Source organism: Cucurbita moschata, unplaced genomic scaffold (genome assembly GCF_002738365.1).
Source record: "Cucurbita moschata cultivar Rifu unplaced genomic scaffold, Cmos_1.0 Cmo_Scf00025, whole genome shotgun sequence".
Taxonomy (NCBI): domain Eukaryota; kingdom Viridiplantae; phylum Streptophyta; class Magnoliopsida; order Cucurbitales; family Cucurbitaceae; genus Cucurbita; species Cucurbita moschata.
In genome coordinates, this window is record NW_019268541.1 from 3049137 (window position 1) to 3063492 (window position 14356).

Genomic DNA, 14356 nt, shown 5'->3' on the forward strand with positions numbered 1-14356 from the left:
TTTATTGTTAGATTGAATGGCACGATGACCTGTATGGGTCACGACCTCATGTATTTATAATCTCATGTATTTATAGATGTGTATAATGAAGATTACATTCCAAATCTATGATTTGATAAACAAACCATCATAGATTTGGTAACAAACCCTTCTATGATTTGATAAACAAACTACGATTTGGTAACAAACTCTTCAAATCATAGATTTGGTAACAAACTAGTAAATCCTAGATTATCTTAATATATCTCTTTTACGTTTAACATTTATAAGAATGGGGAAAGGCTTACCGACAAATGGTAAAGAAACAGACATAAAACTCAAATAATAAAAAATATGTTTTTTTTTTTAATTTTAAATTATACCTTATGCTTGTTTTTTTTATATATTTTTTTACCTCTTTTAAATAAACATTTGAATTTTTAATCAAATTTTAAAAAGTACAACAATTAGTTTGGAGATCCCTCAAAGTTCAAAGAAAGTTGACCATATTATTTTTTATAGTCTTTAAATTTTAAAATTATCAAAAAAATAATCCAATATTAAGATAATAATAATAATATAATAATAATAAACATGTCAGTGATGTCAGGACCTCGAGCCTGGAAAAAAAATCCAAACCCCAATTAAAAAAAAAAAACAATAATAATAATTAAATAAAAAGAAAAAGATAAAAGGATTCAAAGCCCCATGCAAATAAATCTTCAATTACTTAATCATGTTTTTGTTTAATTAATTGACTAATCAACCAATCGGATTTCGATTTCTCACTCGCTTTCGTGAAAACCACGCGCTCACTTTGGGAACTTTACCGTTTCCGTCTCGCGGCGGCGCGTCATCAGCACTCGACGCACACGCAGGCAGCGCGTTGCATAACTTCCGGCATTTCCGCTCCTCTTCTCCAATCTCCGCTCTTCGTCTCGTAGATCAGTACCAAACCTTCCTTTAATCCTCTTGCGCTTCTTCCGCTTCGGCGGAGTAAATCGTCGATGCAGCCAGCGACCTGAATCAGCACCACCGTCTCTCCCACTCCGACGCAGCTGAATCTCACCGTGCTGTCCAGCCGGAACTGCGGCGGGAGCGGCGGACTTTTTATTCTGTACCACTCGCCGAATCCGGCGGTTTTGGTTGCGGTTTGGGTGGTGGTGTGTCTATTGGAGTTGTTAGGGCACTTTCTTCTTGCGTCGAATTTCCAGAACGAGAGCTCGACGGCGTGGCTAGCGAGGACGAAGATATGTCCCGCCGCCGCACACGCCGCCACCACGCAGCCTCCTCCAGGTACGGCGCGACTTCTCAACCACGTACGCGCCTCCACATCGTACATATCCATGGAGCTCGCGTAGATATGAGCCTCCGATCCACCAGCGGCGCGTGATGTTAGGTTACCTGAAACTCCTCCCCCGATCTTCAATCCTCCAATCACGTAGAACACACCGTCCACAGCGGCTCCGATACAACCGTAGCGTCTTCTCGTTGACTGAGCAACGACTTGCCAAGAGTCCGTCTCTGGATCATACATCTCCACCGCCGTCGTGGTCGCAGCACCGCCAGCGACGTAGATTCTACCGGAAATCACCGCATTGGCGAATTTCTTCCTGGAGAAATTCATCGCAGATCTGGCGGTGACCATTCCAGACCAGGTATCGTAAAGGAACATCGCATTTCGGCCGATTAGGTAAATCCTAGGTCCAATGGCAGAGAGGCGCGCGTGAGAGAGCAATCCATAGAAATTACTAAGAAACAAACTCTCCTTGGCTCTGAACAGCGCAACCTTCCACAATCCGCCGTCTCGGAAGTTGAAACTCGCTGCAAATAGGCCGTAATTAGTTGCAGAAACAGCATAAACAGTATCCTCCAAATGACCGCGAAGACGGCGAAGATCGACAAACGAAGAGTAAAGCAGAAGGCGAGACCACTGACGGCAAACGAGAGAAACGGAAGGAAGAGATGCGGACGGAACTCTGGAAAGGCACTCCAAAATAAGGTCGTCGGGAAGGGAGGAGACGGCGGCAGGGGGTGGGGGGAGGTGATTGGAGGCGATATTAGTAGTTTCGAAGCAAGATTTGGAGTGAACAGGGACGGTGGCGGAGGAATCGTTAGGGTTAGGGAAGCAAGATTTGATGAACCAGGAGAAATGGCGAGAGTTTGAGCCGGAGTTGTTGTCCGACGCCATTGACGCCATTAGAGAAGAAGCGAAGCTTTTAGCATCCAAATTTTGTTCCTTTCTCTGTGTGTGGCTATCAAAATCACAGAAATTCAGAATTTCCCAAATTCTCAAAAAAAAAAAAAAAAAAAAAAAAAATATATATATATATATTGAATTTGAGCTAATTAAATGTTTGAAAATAAATAAATAAATATTTTACGAACTATTATTTTATTTTTCTTAAAAACAAAAATTTAAATAAATGACTCGAACAACCCAAGCCAACGCAACTTAATAAAGGTTGTTCTGGTTGAAAAAATTTACAACTCGAACAATTGACTTAGATCTAAAAAATCTTTCAACTTAACTCATGACGGACGAACACCGCTACCTCATTCAAGGTATTAGTAATACTTCTTACATGTGGACGTTTGAATTTTTATCGGTCCTCGATTTAAACCTTTATTTTATATTATATTCTAAAAGAATGTACTAAAAATGTTGAATATAAAAGAAAAAGTATTGAAAAGATAAAATATTTGGCGTAAAAGATATATATATATTTTTTTGACAAAAATCTTATCCTTTAGAATCAAGAACATAACAACGAAATGATTCTCGTTTCTTCGTTCTTATTTTTGTTAGATCAAATTACTTTATAACCTATTTAATACGTTCTTGAACTTTTAATTTTGTGTTTGATCGATTTATGACGTATTCAATTTTTTTAAAAAAAATTAATCGATATATTAGATAAAGATTGAAATTTAGATCTGACATTAAATTTTAAAGTTTCTATTTAATAGAATTCATGAAATTTTAAAAATACCAAAAAAAAAAAACCAATGATTATACCATACATAAAGTTTTAAGAATCTATTAAATATAAAATTTATAATTTCAAGAAATAAATTTAAATTTAATTAAAAAAATTATTAATAAATGTAGCAAATTAATTTTTAAATTGTGAAAATTGAAGTCAAAAGATAAAATAAAAGATTGATTAAAGGAAAAATAATATAATAAATTGAAGAAGAAATGGGTAATTTAATTTATTTAAACCTTAAAAAAGTAAAAAATTTATGTTCATAATAAGTATTTTATAATTAGATTTGCAAATAAACTAATTCATTTGATAATTAGTAAACCTTGGACTTCAACAATTGACATCATAACATGTCTTAGCTTCCTTGAAAATACTTTTTTTTAGGATAAAATACTTTAATCTAATGCTAATTATTTACGGTATTCATTTTAGAACTTCCAGGTAATTTTTTTTAGTTCGATGATATGTGGGGTCGAGATCAGAATCACTAACCTTTTAATTGAAAGTATACATTATTAACCAATTGAGCTATGCTCGATTGACGAAAACTCAAATGATAATTGTCCATTCTTTCGTATTCAAATGATTACGAACTTATTATAAGTTGGATTATGTTCGAACTGAACAAACTCCAATATGTTGTTAATGATCGTTAATGATACAATTATATATATATATATATATAAATTTCATTAAATGACCCGATTAACCCGACCAACGATTACTGTTGGGTTAGATTCATTATTTAATTGTTTGAAAAATTTACAATTGAGTTAGGTCTAAAATGTCTCAACCCGACCCACGAACACCTCTGCTTGATCTTAACTAAAAAGCCGATAAACGTATAAAATAACAAAAACGTTGAACTTCTTCCTCCTACAGCTACAAAAGCCCGTTTCTTCGGTGCTTTTCGATTGCTTCTTCCTACTACGACAACAAAAGCGAGTCTCTTCGACGCTTTTCGATATTTATAGCTCGGTATCGAACTTAAAAAATGAACAGAAACAGTCGAGTTAAACTACAAAGCTTCATTCATGCAAATATGAATCATGTTAAAGTAAGAAGAACTACAGAGGACATACTTCGTTAGGACTCTGAAACAGAAAGGCAAACAAAAAAAACATGATGCCTTAATGTTAGAAGGAAAGAAGGGTCACCAAATTCTACTACTATCAAATGTTGAGTAATAATAGGAACTAACGACAATTTACATTTAAGGGGAGATCGAGATCGAGATCTACAAAGGTTCATCAGTTCGGTGATGGAGCTCGGTCGTTCGGTCCAGCAAGAACGATCTGCTCAACACGAGTATGTATGTCATAAGCATAAGATCCAAGATCCAGAAGAAAATGGAAAACGAAGGGGTGAAACTGATACTCGAGAGGAACGATGGTGAATCTCTCTCGATATCAGTTTCATGTTAGCATGACAAGTTACTAGAGTTTTCTTTGGTTATCAGACTATTTTTGAATCAAGATCGAATTCTTTTCCTCTACTTTGAGAACCGTGTGAACAGAGAGTGCAAGTGACTGTCTCCTACGAGAGTTTCAATGAGTAGATCTTAGTTCTATATTTCAATCCTTTTGTAACTGTCCAAGTTTACCGCTAGCAGACACTGTCTATGAGATCCCACATTGGTTGGGGAGGAGAACGAATCATTCTTTATAAGGGTATGGAAACCTCTCCCTAGCAAATGTGTTTTAAAAACTTTGAGGGGAAGCCCGAAAGGAAAAACCCAAAAAGGACAATATCTGATAGCGGTGGGCTTGAGCTGTTACACTGTCCACTTTGGGATTTCCCTTCTGGGCTCCCCCTCAAGGTTTTAAAACGCATCCGTTTGACGGCAATACATAACGAGACAAAGCAGATAATATCTGCTAGCAATGGACTTAACCTGTCACACCTTTATAAACTACCATTTAAATGAACTATTGGTTAGTTGATAGTTCGTTTTAAACATAAACTCCGTTTACTTGGGGTCAACTTTCCTCCCGCCCCTTTCATCCTATCAATGAACGTTTTATTTCCTATCATAATAAAATATTTCAAAACGCTCATGTATACGACATCCTACTTATCGGTACGTGAAGATTTCATGTTAGTAGTGTTGTAGTAGAGTGTGAGGAGGAACATACATTGCAATCAAAAGCGAACCTCCTGGCTAGCATTATGGCTGCGTTCCTGTCTCTCTCGGTTTCGAATGCTAATACGACAGAAAGATCTTTCGTAGCTTGCCAAAACAACGCTTGAGCTGCAGCGTTGCCACCGCCCCGAACTCCACATAACTAAGGCCAAGAATGAGAGTTAGAAGAGACTGAGTAAGCCAAGATGCTTACATCCAAACTGATACAATTCTTACTGGTTTACAAGTTACCTGCATTGATGAAGAATAGAATTCTTTAGCGATGGTGTTCTTTCCCTTGCAGAGCTTTATCCGCATCTTTCCGACGTGGAGCGCGTGGATCGACTCGGATGGATGATTTACTCCATTCAGCTGAGTAAGAACTACCTGAATTGGAAAAAACACGAGAAAGTTTACCTACTCCATAAAATAATGTTGCTCGAGACGAACGATAAAAGATTTTAAACACGAAATCCAGCAAGGGACCATACATCACTAGGATTCCTCTCCAACCCTTTAAACAATATGTTATTTCGCTCACTCCAACCGGCCATAAGAACCTGTAACGGTCAAAGCCCACCGTTACCAGATATTGTCCTCTTTGGGCTTCCCCTTAAGGTTTTTAAAACGCATCAGCTAGGGAGAGATTTTCACACTCTTATAAAGAATGCTTTGTTCCCCTTTTCAACCGAGGTGGGATCTCACAATCCACCTCCCTTCAGGGCCCAACGTCCTCACTAGCACTCGTTCCCCTCTCCAATCGATGTGAGATCTCACGATTCACCCCCCTTCAGAGCCCAACGTCCTCGCTAACACTCGTTTCTCTCTCCAATTAATGTGGGATCTCACAGAACCGATCACTCCCTGATCATAACACTAGTGTTCCTATGTCGAGCTAGCGAAAAACGAGAAAAAATTCCAAATGAATCTCGTAAAATCACATCTCCAAAGAAAATGTGATTTGGGTCTTCCTCGCCTTTCAATAGAGAATACAACAACACGGGTCAACTAAAGAGGGCGTTTTTCTTGCAAGCCGATCCTTAGGATTAGCTCGGCCATGTAAGACTTGCAATGTAAACAACTTCACTTTCCTTGGAATCTTAATCCTCCCTCAGGTAGAAAAAATCGACTCATCCCTTTCCCGATCCTAAAAATGATCGCCGCAAGAAAGGCCAAGAGAGAGATAACACCCGTCGCTTTCCTATCGGTCAAAGCGCGATAAACCCAAACTAAAAGGAAATTGAGCTCCCCAACCATACCAAAAAACTAGACACCACACGATTTTTCAAGGAAGACAAATGATAGAGACAAGGGAACGCAAAACAAAGGGTTCTATCCCCCACCCATAATGAACCAAGTGAAACAAAGAAGGGAGCTCAAAAAAATATCCTTCTATAAATTCTGAGAAGTGTCGTTGACCCCACTCGACAACCACGAAAAAGGACAGAGGACCAAACTAGCCAGCAATAATCCTATTCTAAAGAGAAGGACAACGTACATTAAACTCGACATCATGTTTCCGCACGAGGGCTTCAACATAGATTCCCAGACCAGCAGCTGTTCGAAAAGCCAAGATTTAGTTTCGTTCCACGAATTCATGCAAAACAATCGCCAAACAATGATAGCAACGAAAACAAGAATTATTGATTACGTTATATGCTTCGTGTATACCTGGATCAATGGGGCCAGTGGTGGTCAAAGTGATTCTATGGTCATCTAAATTAACGTCAGCTTGCAATATTTTCCCGACGTCAAAAGGCTCGGGAGCATAAACTGATTTTGTAGCTCCTATGATAATAAAACGAAGAAATATACTGAGCATTTAGCGTTACGAAATTAAAACTTAAAACCTTATATGTTTGGAGTACCTGAAATAAGTTCTTTCTTGCCACCTTCAGGTGCTATGCGGTACCATTGGATAGAGCATTTTGAAACGTCTGGAGCTGTATCACAAGAAGGTTGGATATGGAGATAAGAACCCAACAACTCGGCACCATCTATCTCGTAAAAGTTGGAACTGTCTCCCATTGCCTTCTTGCTTATTGCAAGCTGGAAACGGTGACGGGATAAAGAAACGAGATCAGGATAATTTAATAAATAAATAAATAAAACAGAATCTATACGTGCGTGAATGAAATGAAATCGGGAGATCATTACGGTGAATCTGCATAAGGTCTTTAATAAGTTCTTTGAGAGAGTTGCATTAACGTTTTTTTTTTTTAATTTGAGAAAATTTCTTTGAGGGAGTTGTTCTCTTTGGGCTTTCCCTTCCGGGCTTCTTCTCAAGGTTTTAAAACGCGGTTGCTAGGGAGAGGTTTTCACACCTTATAAAGAATGTTTTGTTCCCCTCTCCAACCGATGTGGGATCTCACAATCCATCCCCTTTGGGGCACAACGTCCTTGTTGGCACTCCTTCCCCCCTCCAATCGATGTGGGACTCCCAACCACTCCCCTTTAGGGCCTAGCATCCTCGCTGGCAAGTGTCCACCCCCCTTTGGGGTTCAACATCCTCGCTAGCACATTGCCCAATGTCTGCCTCTGATACCATTTGTAATAGCCTAAACCCACCGCTAGCAGATATTGTACTCTTAAGGATTTCCCCTCAAGGTTGTAAAGCGCGTTTGCTAGGGAGAGGTTTTCACACCCTTATAAAAAATGTTTTGTTTCCTTCTCCAAGCGATGTGAGATCTCACAGTGTTCTTTTTAAATTTGCATACAAAAGGATCGCTCTCAAGCCACATGCAGTACTTCCAATTTCCAAAACTATTAAGCCAGCATAAACCAAAAAATCTCAGAAATAGAAATTGCTCATATCACAAGAGAACAAACTTACTTCTTTCTGAAGTAGTATAGAATACTTCGACTTCTCCGCAAGTTGTCGTCTCAATGCCTGAAGTTCATGTTCCATGTCCATAACCTGCATATACGCAAGTCTTAGACATACTTTACCAAATGAGCAGGAGAAGACAAAGAAAAGTCAACTAAATCCCGAGCCACAAAGCTAGCTGGCATAAACACGCTATCAAATTTATCCGTGCTTAAAAGGACCACATCGAGAGTCGATCTTTGTCAGCAAACAGATGATATATATTCCACTTAAATCAATTTAAAAGAGATACAAGGGTAAGTTGTATGATAATAACAGTATCAAGAATGAGGACCTTGCTTGGTTGGTGGAGCATTTTGATCCTTCTAGCCTCTTGAACCTCCTTCATTAGTTCCTCCAGGTCCTGACATGTTAATGAATTGTGCTAGATGAGCTATTGAAAATAGATAGGGAAAAAAGGCAGCAACACAATGCACCATATAATCAGATAAGAAAGCCTAAGTTTTTTTCTCTCTTTCCCCCCTCTAGTAGAAAACATAAAAACATATAAATACAACCAAAAAAAAGTTTAAGAATAAAAAGACGAGGATAAAAAAATCCTCCAACTGAAAACATAATATAGAAATTACAATAAAATTTCCCATGAAAAGAATGTAGAGACATAACTAATACAAAAATTCGCATATTGTACTGTAAGATCCCACATCGATTGGAGAGGGAAACGAAGCATTCTTTTTAAGGGTGTGCAAACCTCTCTCTAGCACACGCATTTTAAAGACGTTGAGAGGAAGCCCGAAAGGGAAAGCCCAAAGAGGACAATACTGCTAGCGGTAGGCTTGGGTGGTTACAAATGGTATCAGAGCCAGACATTGGGCGATGTGTCGCCCTGAAGGGGGTGGACACTGGGCGGTGTGCAAGCGAGGACGCTGGGCCTCGAAGGGGGTGGATCGTGAGATCCCACATCAGTTGGAGAGGGGAACGAAACATTTTTTATAAGGATGTAGAAACCTCTCCCTAGCATACGCTTGAGGAAAAGCCTGAAAGGGAAAGTCCAAAGAGAACAATATCTGCTAGCGGTGGGCTTGGGCTATTACATATACGTTCTCAAGAAGTAAGTTAATAGCCCTATCCCATAAACTACTCAATCATTAAACTACCAGCTACCAACTAGAAAGCTCTTAATGTTAACTATAACTCTATCCCATAAATTTTCATAAGAGAATAAACAAAGGAAAACACAATAATTTCTGCACGTGCAATAATTGAAAAAGAGAAACCTGCTTCCCAGCTGCACGAGATGTTCGTTCATGTTCTTGTAGGGCTTCTTCCACTCTCTGAACTGCTTCTCTTGCATTTTCAATTTCTGCACGTGCAAAAGCTCTTTCCTGATTGACGAGTTTCTTAGCGTCTTCCGATGCCTACACAGCACAATGAACTCTCAACATTGGAACAGAAAAAAGTACGAACAAATCATTTGTGAAAGACCAAATTTTAAAAAGCAAATAATTCATTCAACATCATATGCAAAATTAAAATCAATCTTCATCTTGTAGTCATATGCACTGTAATTTAAGCATTAAACAATTGTTCAACACATGTCCAACGAGTATTCGAGAGCCAGATCCCCACATGACCAACAAGTATGTGTACACAAATTTAATTAGAATGCTTAACAAACCTGCTTAAGAAAATTAGCTAGCTTCTTCACTTCAGCCTTTTCTTGTATTAATTCCCCTTCCCGTTGAGTAAGTTGAACTGCTAAAGCCTCCACCTGCAATATGCAGAATCAAGCACCAAATTGTTATACTAGATTTCAGAGATGTAGGCTTACGTAATAAAGCGACGAAGAAAGTCCGTGCCAGTATGGTACTTAGTACAGATCCGTTGGCAGCCATGGAACACGATATACCAACTCTATCATGTAGGGATGAAGATTATTTTTCATGTTTTTCAACGTAACAATCACATAAAATTCCGGGCGACCCTTAACCCTTGTGCAAAATAGCAGATATTCGAAGAAGATAAAATTTCACTATACGATACACGAGCCAAAAGTCTAGCCAAATAATTGCTATCATTAGAACCTTTTTCATGTTACGTGGCTGACTACCTTACAAGCACAACTCAAGGATACTTCATCCATCACCAATAAGGGTTTTCTTAATAAATTCTTTTAGAAATTTAGATTTGTGTCGAGCCCGAACTTTAAATTTGGGTTTAATAGGTCCTTAAATTTTATAGAAGCTCAAATAAATCCCTAAACTTTTTATTTTGTGTCTAATAGGTTCTTGAAACTTTTTATTTTGTGTCTAATAGGTTCTTGACCAGTTCTACACTTTTTAAAATGTAGAACCAATTGGACACAAATTGAAATTTAATGTCCTATTAGACAGGCATTCAATTTTATGTGTAATAGATTCGTTAGTTTAAAAAAAATATTAAATATGTCTGTAACAGTCCAAACTCACCACTAGCAGATATTGTCCTCTTTGGGCTTTCCCTCTTAGGCTTCTCCTCAAGGTTTTAAAATACGTCTACTAGGGAATCCTTATAAGTAATGCTTCGTTCCCCTCTCCAACCGATGTGGGATCTCACAATCCACCCCGCTTAGGGACTAGCGTCCTTGTTGGCACACCGCCCAGTGTCTGGCTTTGATATCATTTGTAACAGCCCAAGCCACCGCTAGCAGACATTGTCCTCCTTGAGCTTTCCTTTCCGAGCTTCCCCTCAAGATTTTAAAACGCATCTGCTAGGGAGATGGTCCAGCCCTACTCCGACCAGTGTCTCGCACCGTTCGGTGATTGACTTTGATACCATTTGTAACAGCTCAAGCCTACTGCTAGCAAATATTGTACTCTTTAGGCTTTCCCTCTTGGGCTTCCCCTCAAGATTTTAAAACGCGTCTACTAGGGAGAGGTTTCCACACCCTTATAAAGAGTGTTTCGTTCCCCTATCCAACCAATGTGGGATCTCACAATGTCAAAGGCATATTAGACAAAAAAGTAAAAAGTTCAGGGACCGATAAATTTTTTTTAAAGTTGGTCCTATAAGATACAAACACGTAAATTTAAGACTAAACTTACAATTTAACCTTATTCTTATTTTCCTCCGACTTTTAAGCTGTGCAACCTTCCTGGAAAGTTACTTGAAAATTTCAAGTTCTAACTTACTTGGCCGAGAGATGTTAAAACATAACAAGTACCCAAAACTATCTTGTACAGATATGGAGTCTAGGCATGACATGCCATTGATGGCATAGTAAGGCAGGCCCAAATGTTCTAGTGCATCAACCTAGATGAAGTTCAAGTTTCAACTTACTTGTTGGCCAAGATAACTTAAAAGTACTGCAAATCTAAAAATCAAGTACAAGATTTCCAAAAGCATGCTCTAAAAGGTAACATCATAAAATTTACCATTGCAATTGCTTCCTCTACATCATCCTTATTCCTTTCGGCGACACGTCCTCTTAATGCTTCCAATGCATCCCTAAGCTTCTTCAATAGGACATGTTTTTCCATTGAAGCTGCCTCTCTTAGTCTAGCCTGAATTGCACAAATAACTAGATTATATTTCGCACATTTTCGGTATAAACGTCAAATTTCAAATTTCCCAAAATTCAGTCTTCTCAATCATGTTATCCTTCTCGATAAAAGTTTGGTTTCTTATAAAAAAAAAACAAAAAAACAAAAATAAAGAAGAAGAAGAAGAAGATTTCCCCAAGTTAGAGAGTGAAACGGAACTATGAAAGAAGAACTCACCAAAGGGAACTGATCCATATTCTTCCACTTACATCAAATCAAGCAAATGAATGGATCAAATAAATATAGTTTTACTAATAAGATTTTGATATCTAAAGAAAGTTTAAATGTATACGCAACAGTGAAACAAACTCTTTTTTCATTACTCGTTTACATGAGATACGGGTTTATGAACCGCTAAAGAATTAAAAGAAGATAGTTTTAAAAGTACGATTTCTCATTTTAATTCAAATATACGTTTAGTCTTGAACTTTGAAGGTTGCGTCTTGTAACAGCCCAGGCCTACCACTAGTAGATTTTGTCCTCTTTGGGCTTTCCCTTTCGGGCTTCCCTCAAGGTTTTAAAACGCATCTGTTAGGAAGAGGTTTCCACACCCTTATAAGGAATGCTTCGTTTCCCTCTCCAACCGACCAACATGGGATCTCACATGTCTATAATAGGTGAATTATGTGTTTAATACACCCCGATATTTAGAAGTGTCTGATCGGTTCCTCAAATAGTTGAATGATATGTCAGACACAAAAATTTGGTCTCCTACAAAACTACTTTTCAATTTTGAGTCTAATACATCCATGAACTTTCAAGCATTTTCCAATAGATAGTAATGAAGCAATACCAAAACAGATATTTAGCTTATAAAAAAATTATGTACAAGTAAAGGGTTTTCTTGTTTTGGTAGTAAACATAACTTTTCATTGAAAAAACCTAACCTCTTCAGACAACTTAGCAGCAGCAGCCAAACCCTTCTCAAATTTATTGGTCAAGTCTCGAACCGAGAGGCGTTTCTGCTGTTCCAAAAGTTGGGCAGCCTCGCAAGCAACGACCTGCCTCATAGATAGTACTTTGGGATCATCTACTGCCTCCACAATCTGATTGTTAGCTCCAATTTTGTAGTTTGGAAAACGACTGGAAGCAAATATCACATCCGCTGATACAGCTGAGACACCCTCTCTTTGCATTGTGTCATTATAAGTACGGCTTATCCTTGTCATTTTCTAGGCCGCCTACTCTGTAAAACACAAGATTTGTCTGTTTAGCAGAAAAAATAGAACCAAAAGAACCAATAAGTGAAATATGTCTTTTAACAACAAATTTATTTCTAGGGAAATTGAATAATTTTGCTAAAGATTCGCCATGAAACCATGGAAAAAAAACAAGATGACAAAATATCAAGCTCAGTAACGACCATCTAGCTTAGCTGTAATAGCCCAAGCTCGTAGCAAATATTGTCTTCTTTGGGCTTAAACATGTCTATTAGGGAGAGGTTTCCACATCCTTATAAGGAATGGTTTGTTCCCCTCTCCCACTATTGTGGGATCTCACAATCCACCCCCCTTGTGAGCCCAACGTACTCACTAGCACACCGCCCGGTGCTTGACTCAAATACCATTTGTAATAGCCCAAGCTCACCGCTAGCAAATATTGTCTTCTTTGGGCTTTCCCTTTCAAGCTTTCCCTTTCAAGCTTCCCCTCAAGGTTTTAAAACATGTCTATTAGGGAGAGGTTTCCACACCCTTGTAAAAAATGCTTCGTTCTCCTCTCCAACCGATGTAGGATCTCACATTAGCTTTATCGAATCAATCATTCTTTCAAAAACTTCAAAAAAACCTCAAACTTTTTCTTTCTTATCTTGATAGAAAACAATAAACATCATTGATTACTAATTGCCTGATGCGTTTCTCTATTTTCATAAAACACCCAACAGCCATCACAGAAAGCATCATTCCAAATAACACAAAAACACGAATTGGTACCCAAAATTAACCTATCAAAAACACAAGGAGACAAACAATGCAGCAATTTATAACAACAATTGAAGAACACAGTCACACACAAACCCCAAAATGTGCAAAAAACCAGGATAAACCCATAGAGCGAGAGAGAAAACAAGCACATATGCAACAAAAACCCAAAACACATAGAGAAAAACCCATTATAAATCTCAAAATTAGACACAAAATGGTGAAGTTTAGACTTACAGACGACTGAAAACACTCCTTGAAGAAGATTTTCGGGTCTCTGATTCTCGGATCAGATATACGCAAGAAGCTCCTCGACTCGATTACCAAACAGAGCCAGAAAAACTGGAATATTAATTGAGAGAAAAAAAAATTAGCTGTTCGCTTTTTGAAAAACGATAGCAATAGAGAGAGAAAGAGAAGCCGCAGTGTTTGTTAATTTGGGTAAATTGGAAGGAAGACCGCGGAGTCATAGGGTTTGAAGGCATCGGCCATGGCGGGTCCTCCTCACCACATTATTTCGTCTTCCATTTTATTGTCTTTAAGGATGGATTTAATATCTTTACCAAAATAGTGAATATTTAGATAGCGGATTGAATAACGTAATTTTATAAGGTCAAATTCTAAGAATTTATCAAATAAGGTAATTCATCTAAATTCAATTAAAAAAAGCCTTATTTTAACCTATGAATTTTGAAATTGATAGTGTTTATATAATCTCGTAACCCGACCATTTGAGCTACTTAATTCAGATCATAAAAGTTGGATTGAGTTAGATTTTTCTTAGTTGGGTTGAAATTTTGAGAAATCGACAATTCGATTTGGTTTGCAGGTTTAAATTTTTGGGTCGGGTATAACCCAACTCAACCCTACTATACATTTTAAGAATTTTTAAAATTTATAATTGACGATATTTACGGTAAATGTTAAAGTCAAACCTT

General features: G+C 38.0%; 2 protein-coding genes across 3 annotated transcripts; both read right to left on the bottom strand.

Moving 5' to 3' along the window:
• Positions 1-671: 671 nt before the first annotated feature.
• Positions 672-2271, bottom strand: LOC111461307 (F-box/kelch-repeat protein At5g26960-like). Its single transcript, XM_023104800.1, has one exon. It carries the CDS (start codon positions 2177-2179, stop codon positions 836-838), a length of 1344 nt encoding a protein of 447 aa, XP_022960568.1. The 5' UTR covers positions 2180-2271; the 3' UTR covers positions 672-835.
• Positions 2272-3977: 1706 nt separating this feature from the next.
• Positions 3978-13911, bottom strand: LOC111461812 (stomatal closure-related actin-binding protein 1-like). Of its 2 annotated transcripts, none has more exons than XM_023105480.1 (13): positions 13656-13911; positions 12387-12705; positions 11332-11460; positions 9597-9689; positions 9196-9336; positions 8253-8321; positions 7925-8008; positions 6960-7140; positions 6763-6879; positions 6590-6648; positions 5344-5478; positions 5105-5254; positions 3978-4264 (listed from the first exon to the last, which is right to left on the bottom strand). In XM_023105480.1, the coding sequence occupies exons 2-13, from the start codon at positions 12666-12668 to the stop codon at positions 4220-4222; spliced, it is 1485 nt and encodes a 494-aa protein (XP_022961248.1). In that variant the 5' UTR covers positions 12669-12705; positions 13656-13911; the 3' UTR covers positions 3978-4219. The 2 variants fall into 2 exon arrangements, with proteins under 2 accessions (XP_022961248.1, XP_022961247.1); XM_023105479.1 differs by having other exon boundaries at positions 12387-12685; positions 13656-13910.
• Positions 13912-14356: the final 445 nt, after the last annotated feature.

What these genes read in the sequence shown, in the direction of transcription:
- LOC111461812 (XM_023105480.1), bottom strand. Translation starts at nt 12,668, where the DNA reads ATGACAAGGATAAGCCGTACTTATAATGACACAATGCAAAGAGAGGGT. An exon ending in TGCTCCACCAACCAAGCAAG is followed by an intron (nt 8,009 to 8,252) that starts GTCCTCATTCTT and finishes GCGTATATGCAG; the next exon opens with GTTATGGACATGGAACATGA. An exon ending in GGTTCGCTTTTGATTGCAAT is followed by an intron (nt 4,265 to 5,104) that starts GTATGTTCCTCC and finishes CGTGTTGAGCAG; the next exon opens with ATCGTTCTTGCTGGACCGAA.
- LOC111461307 (XM_023104800.1), bottom strand. Translation starts at nt 2,179, where the DNA reads ATGGCGTCAATGGCGTCGGACAACAACTCCGGCTCAAACTCTCGCCAT.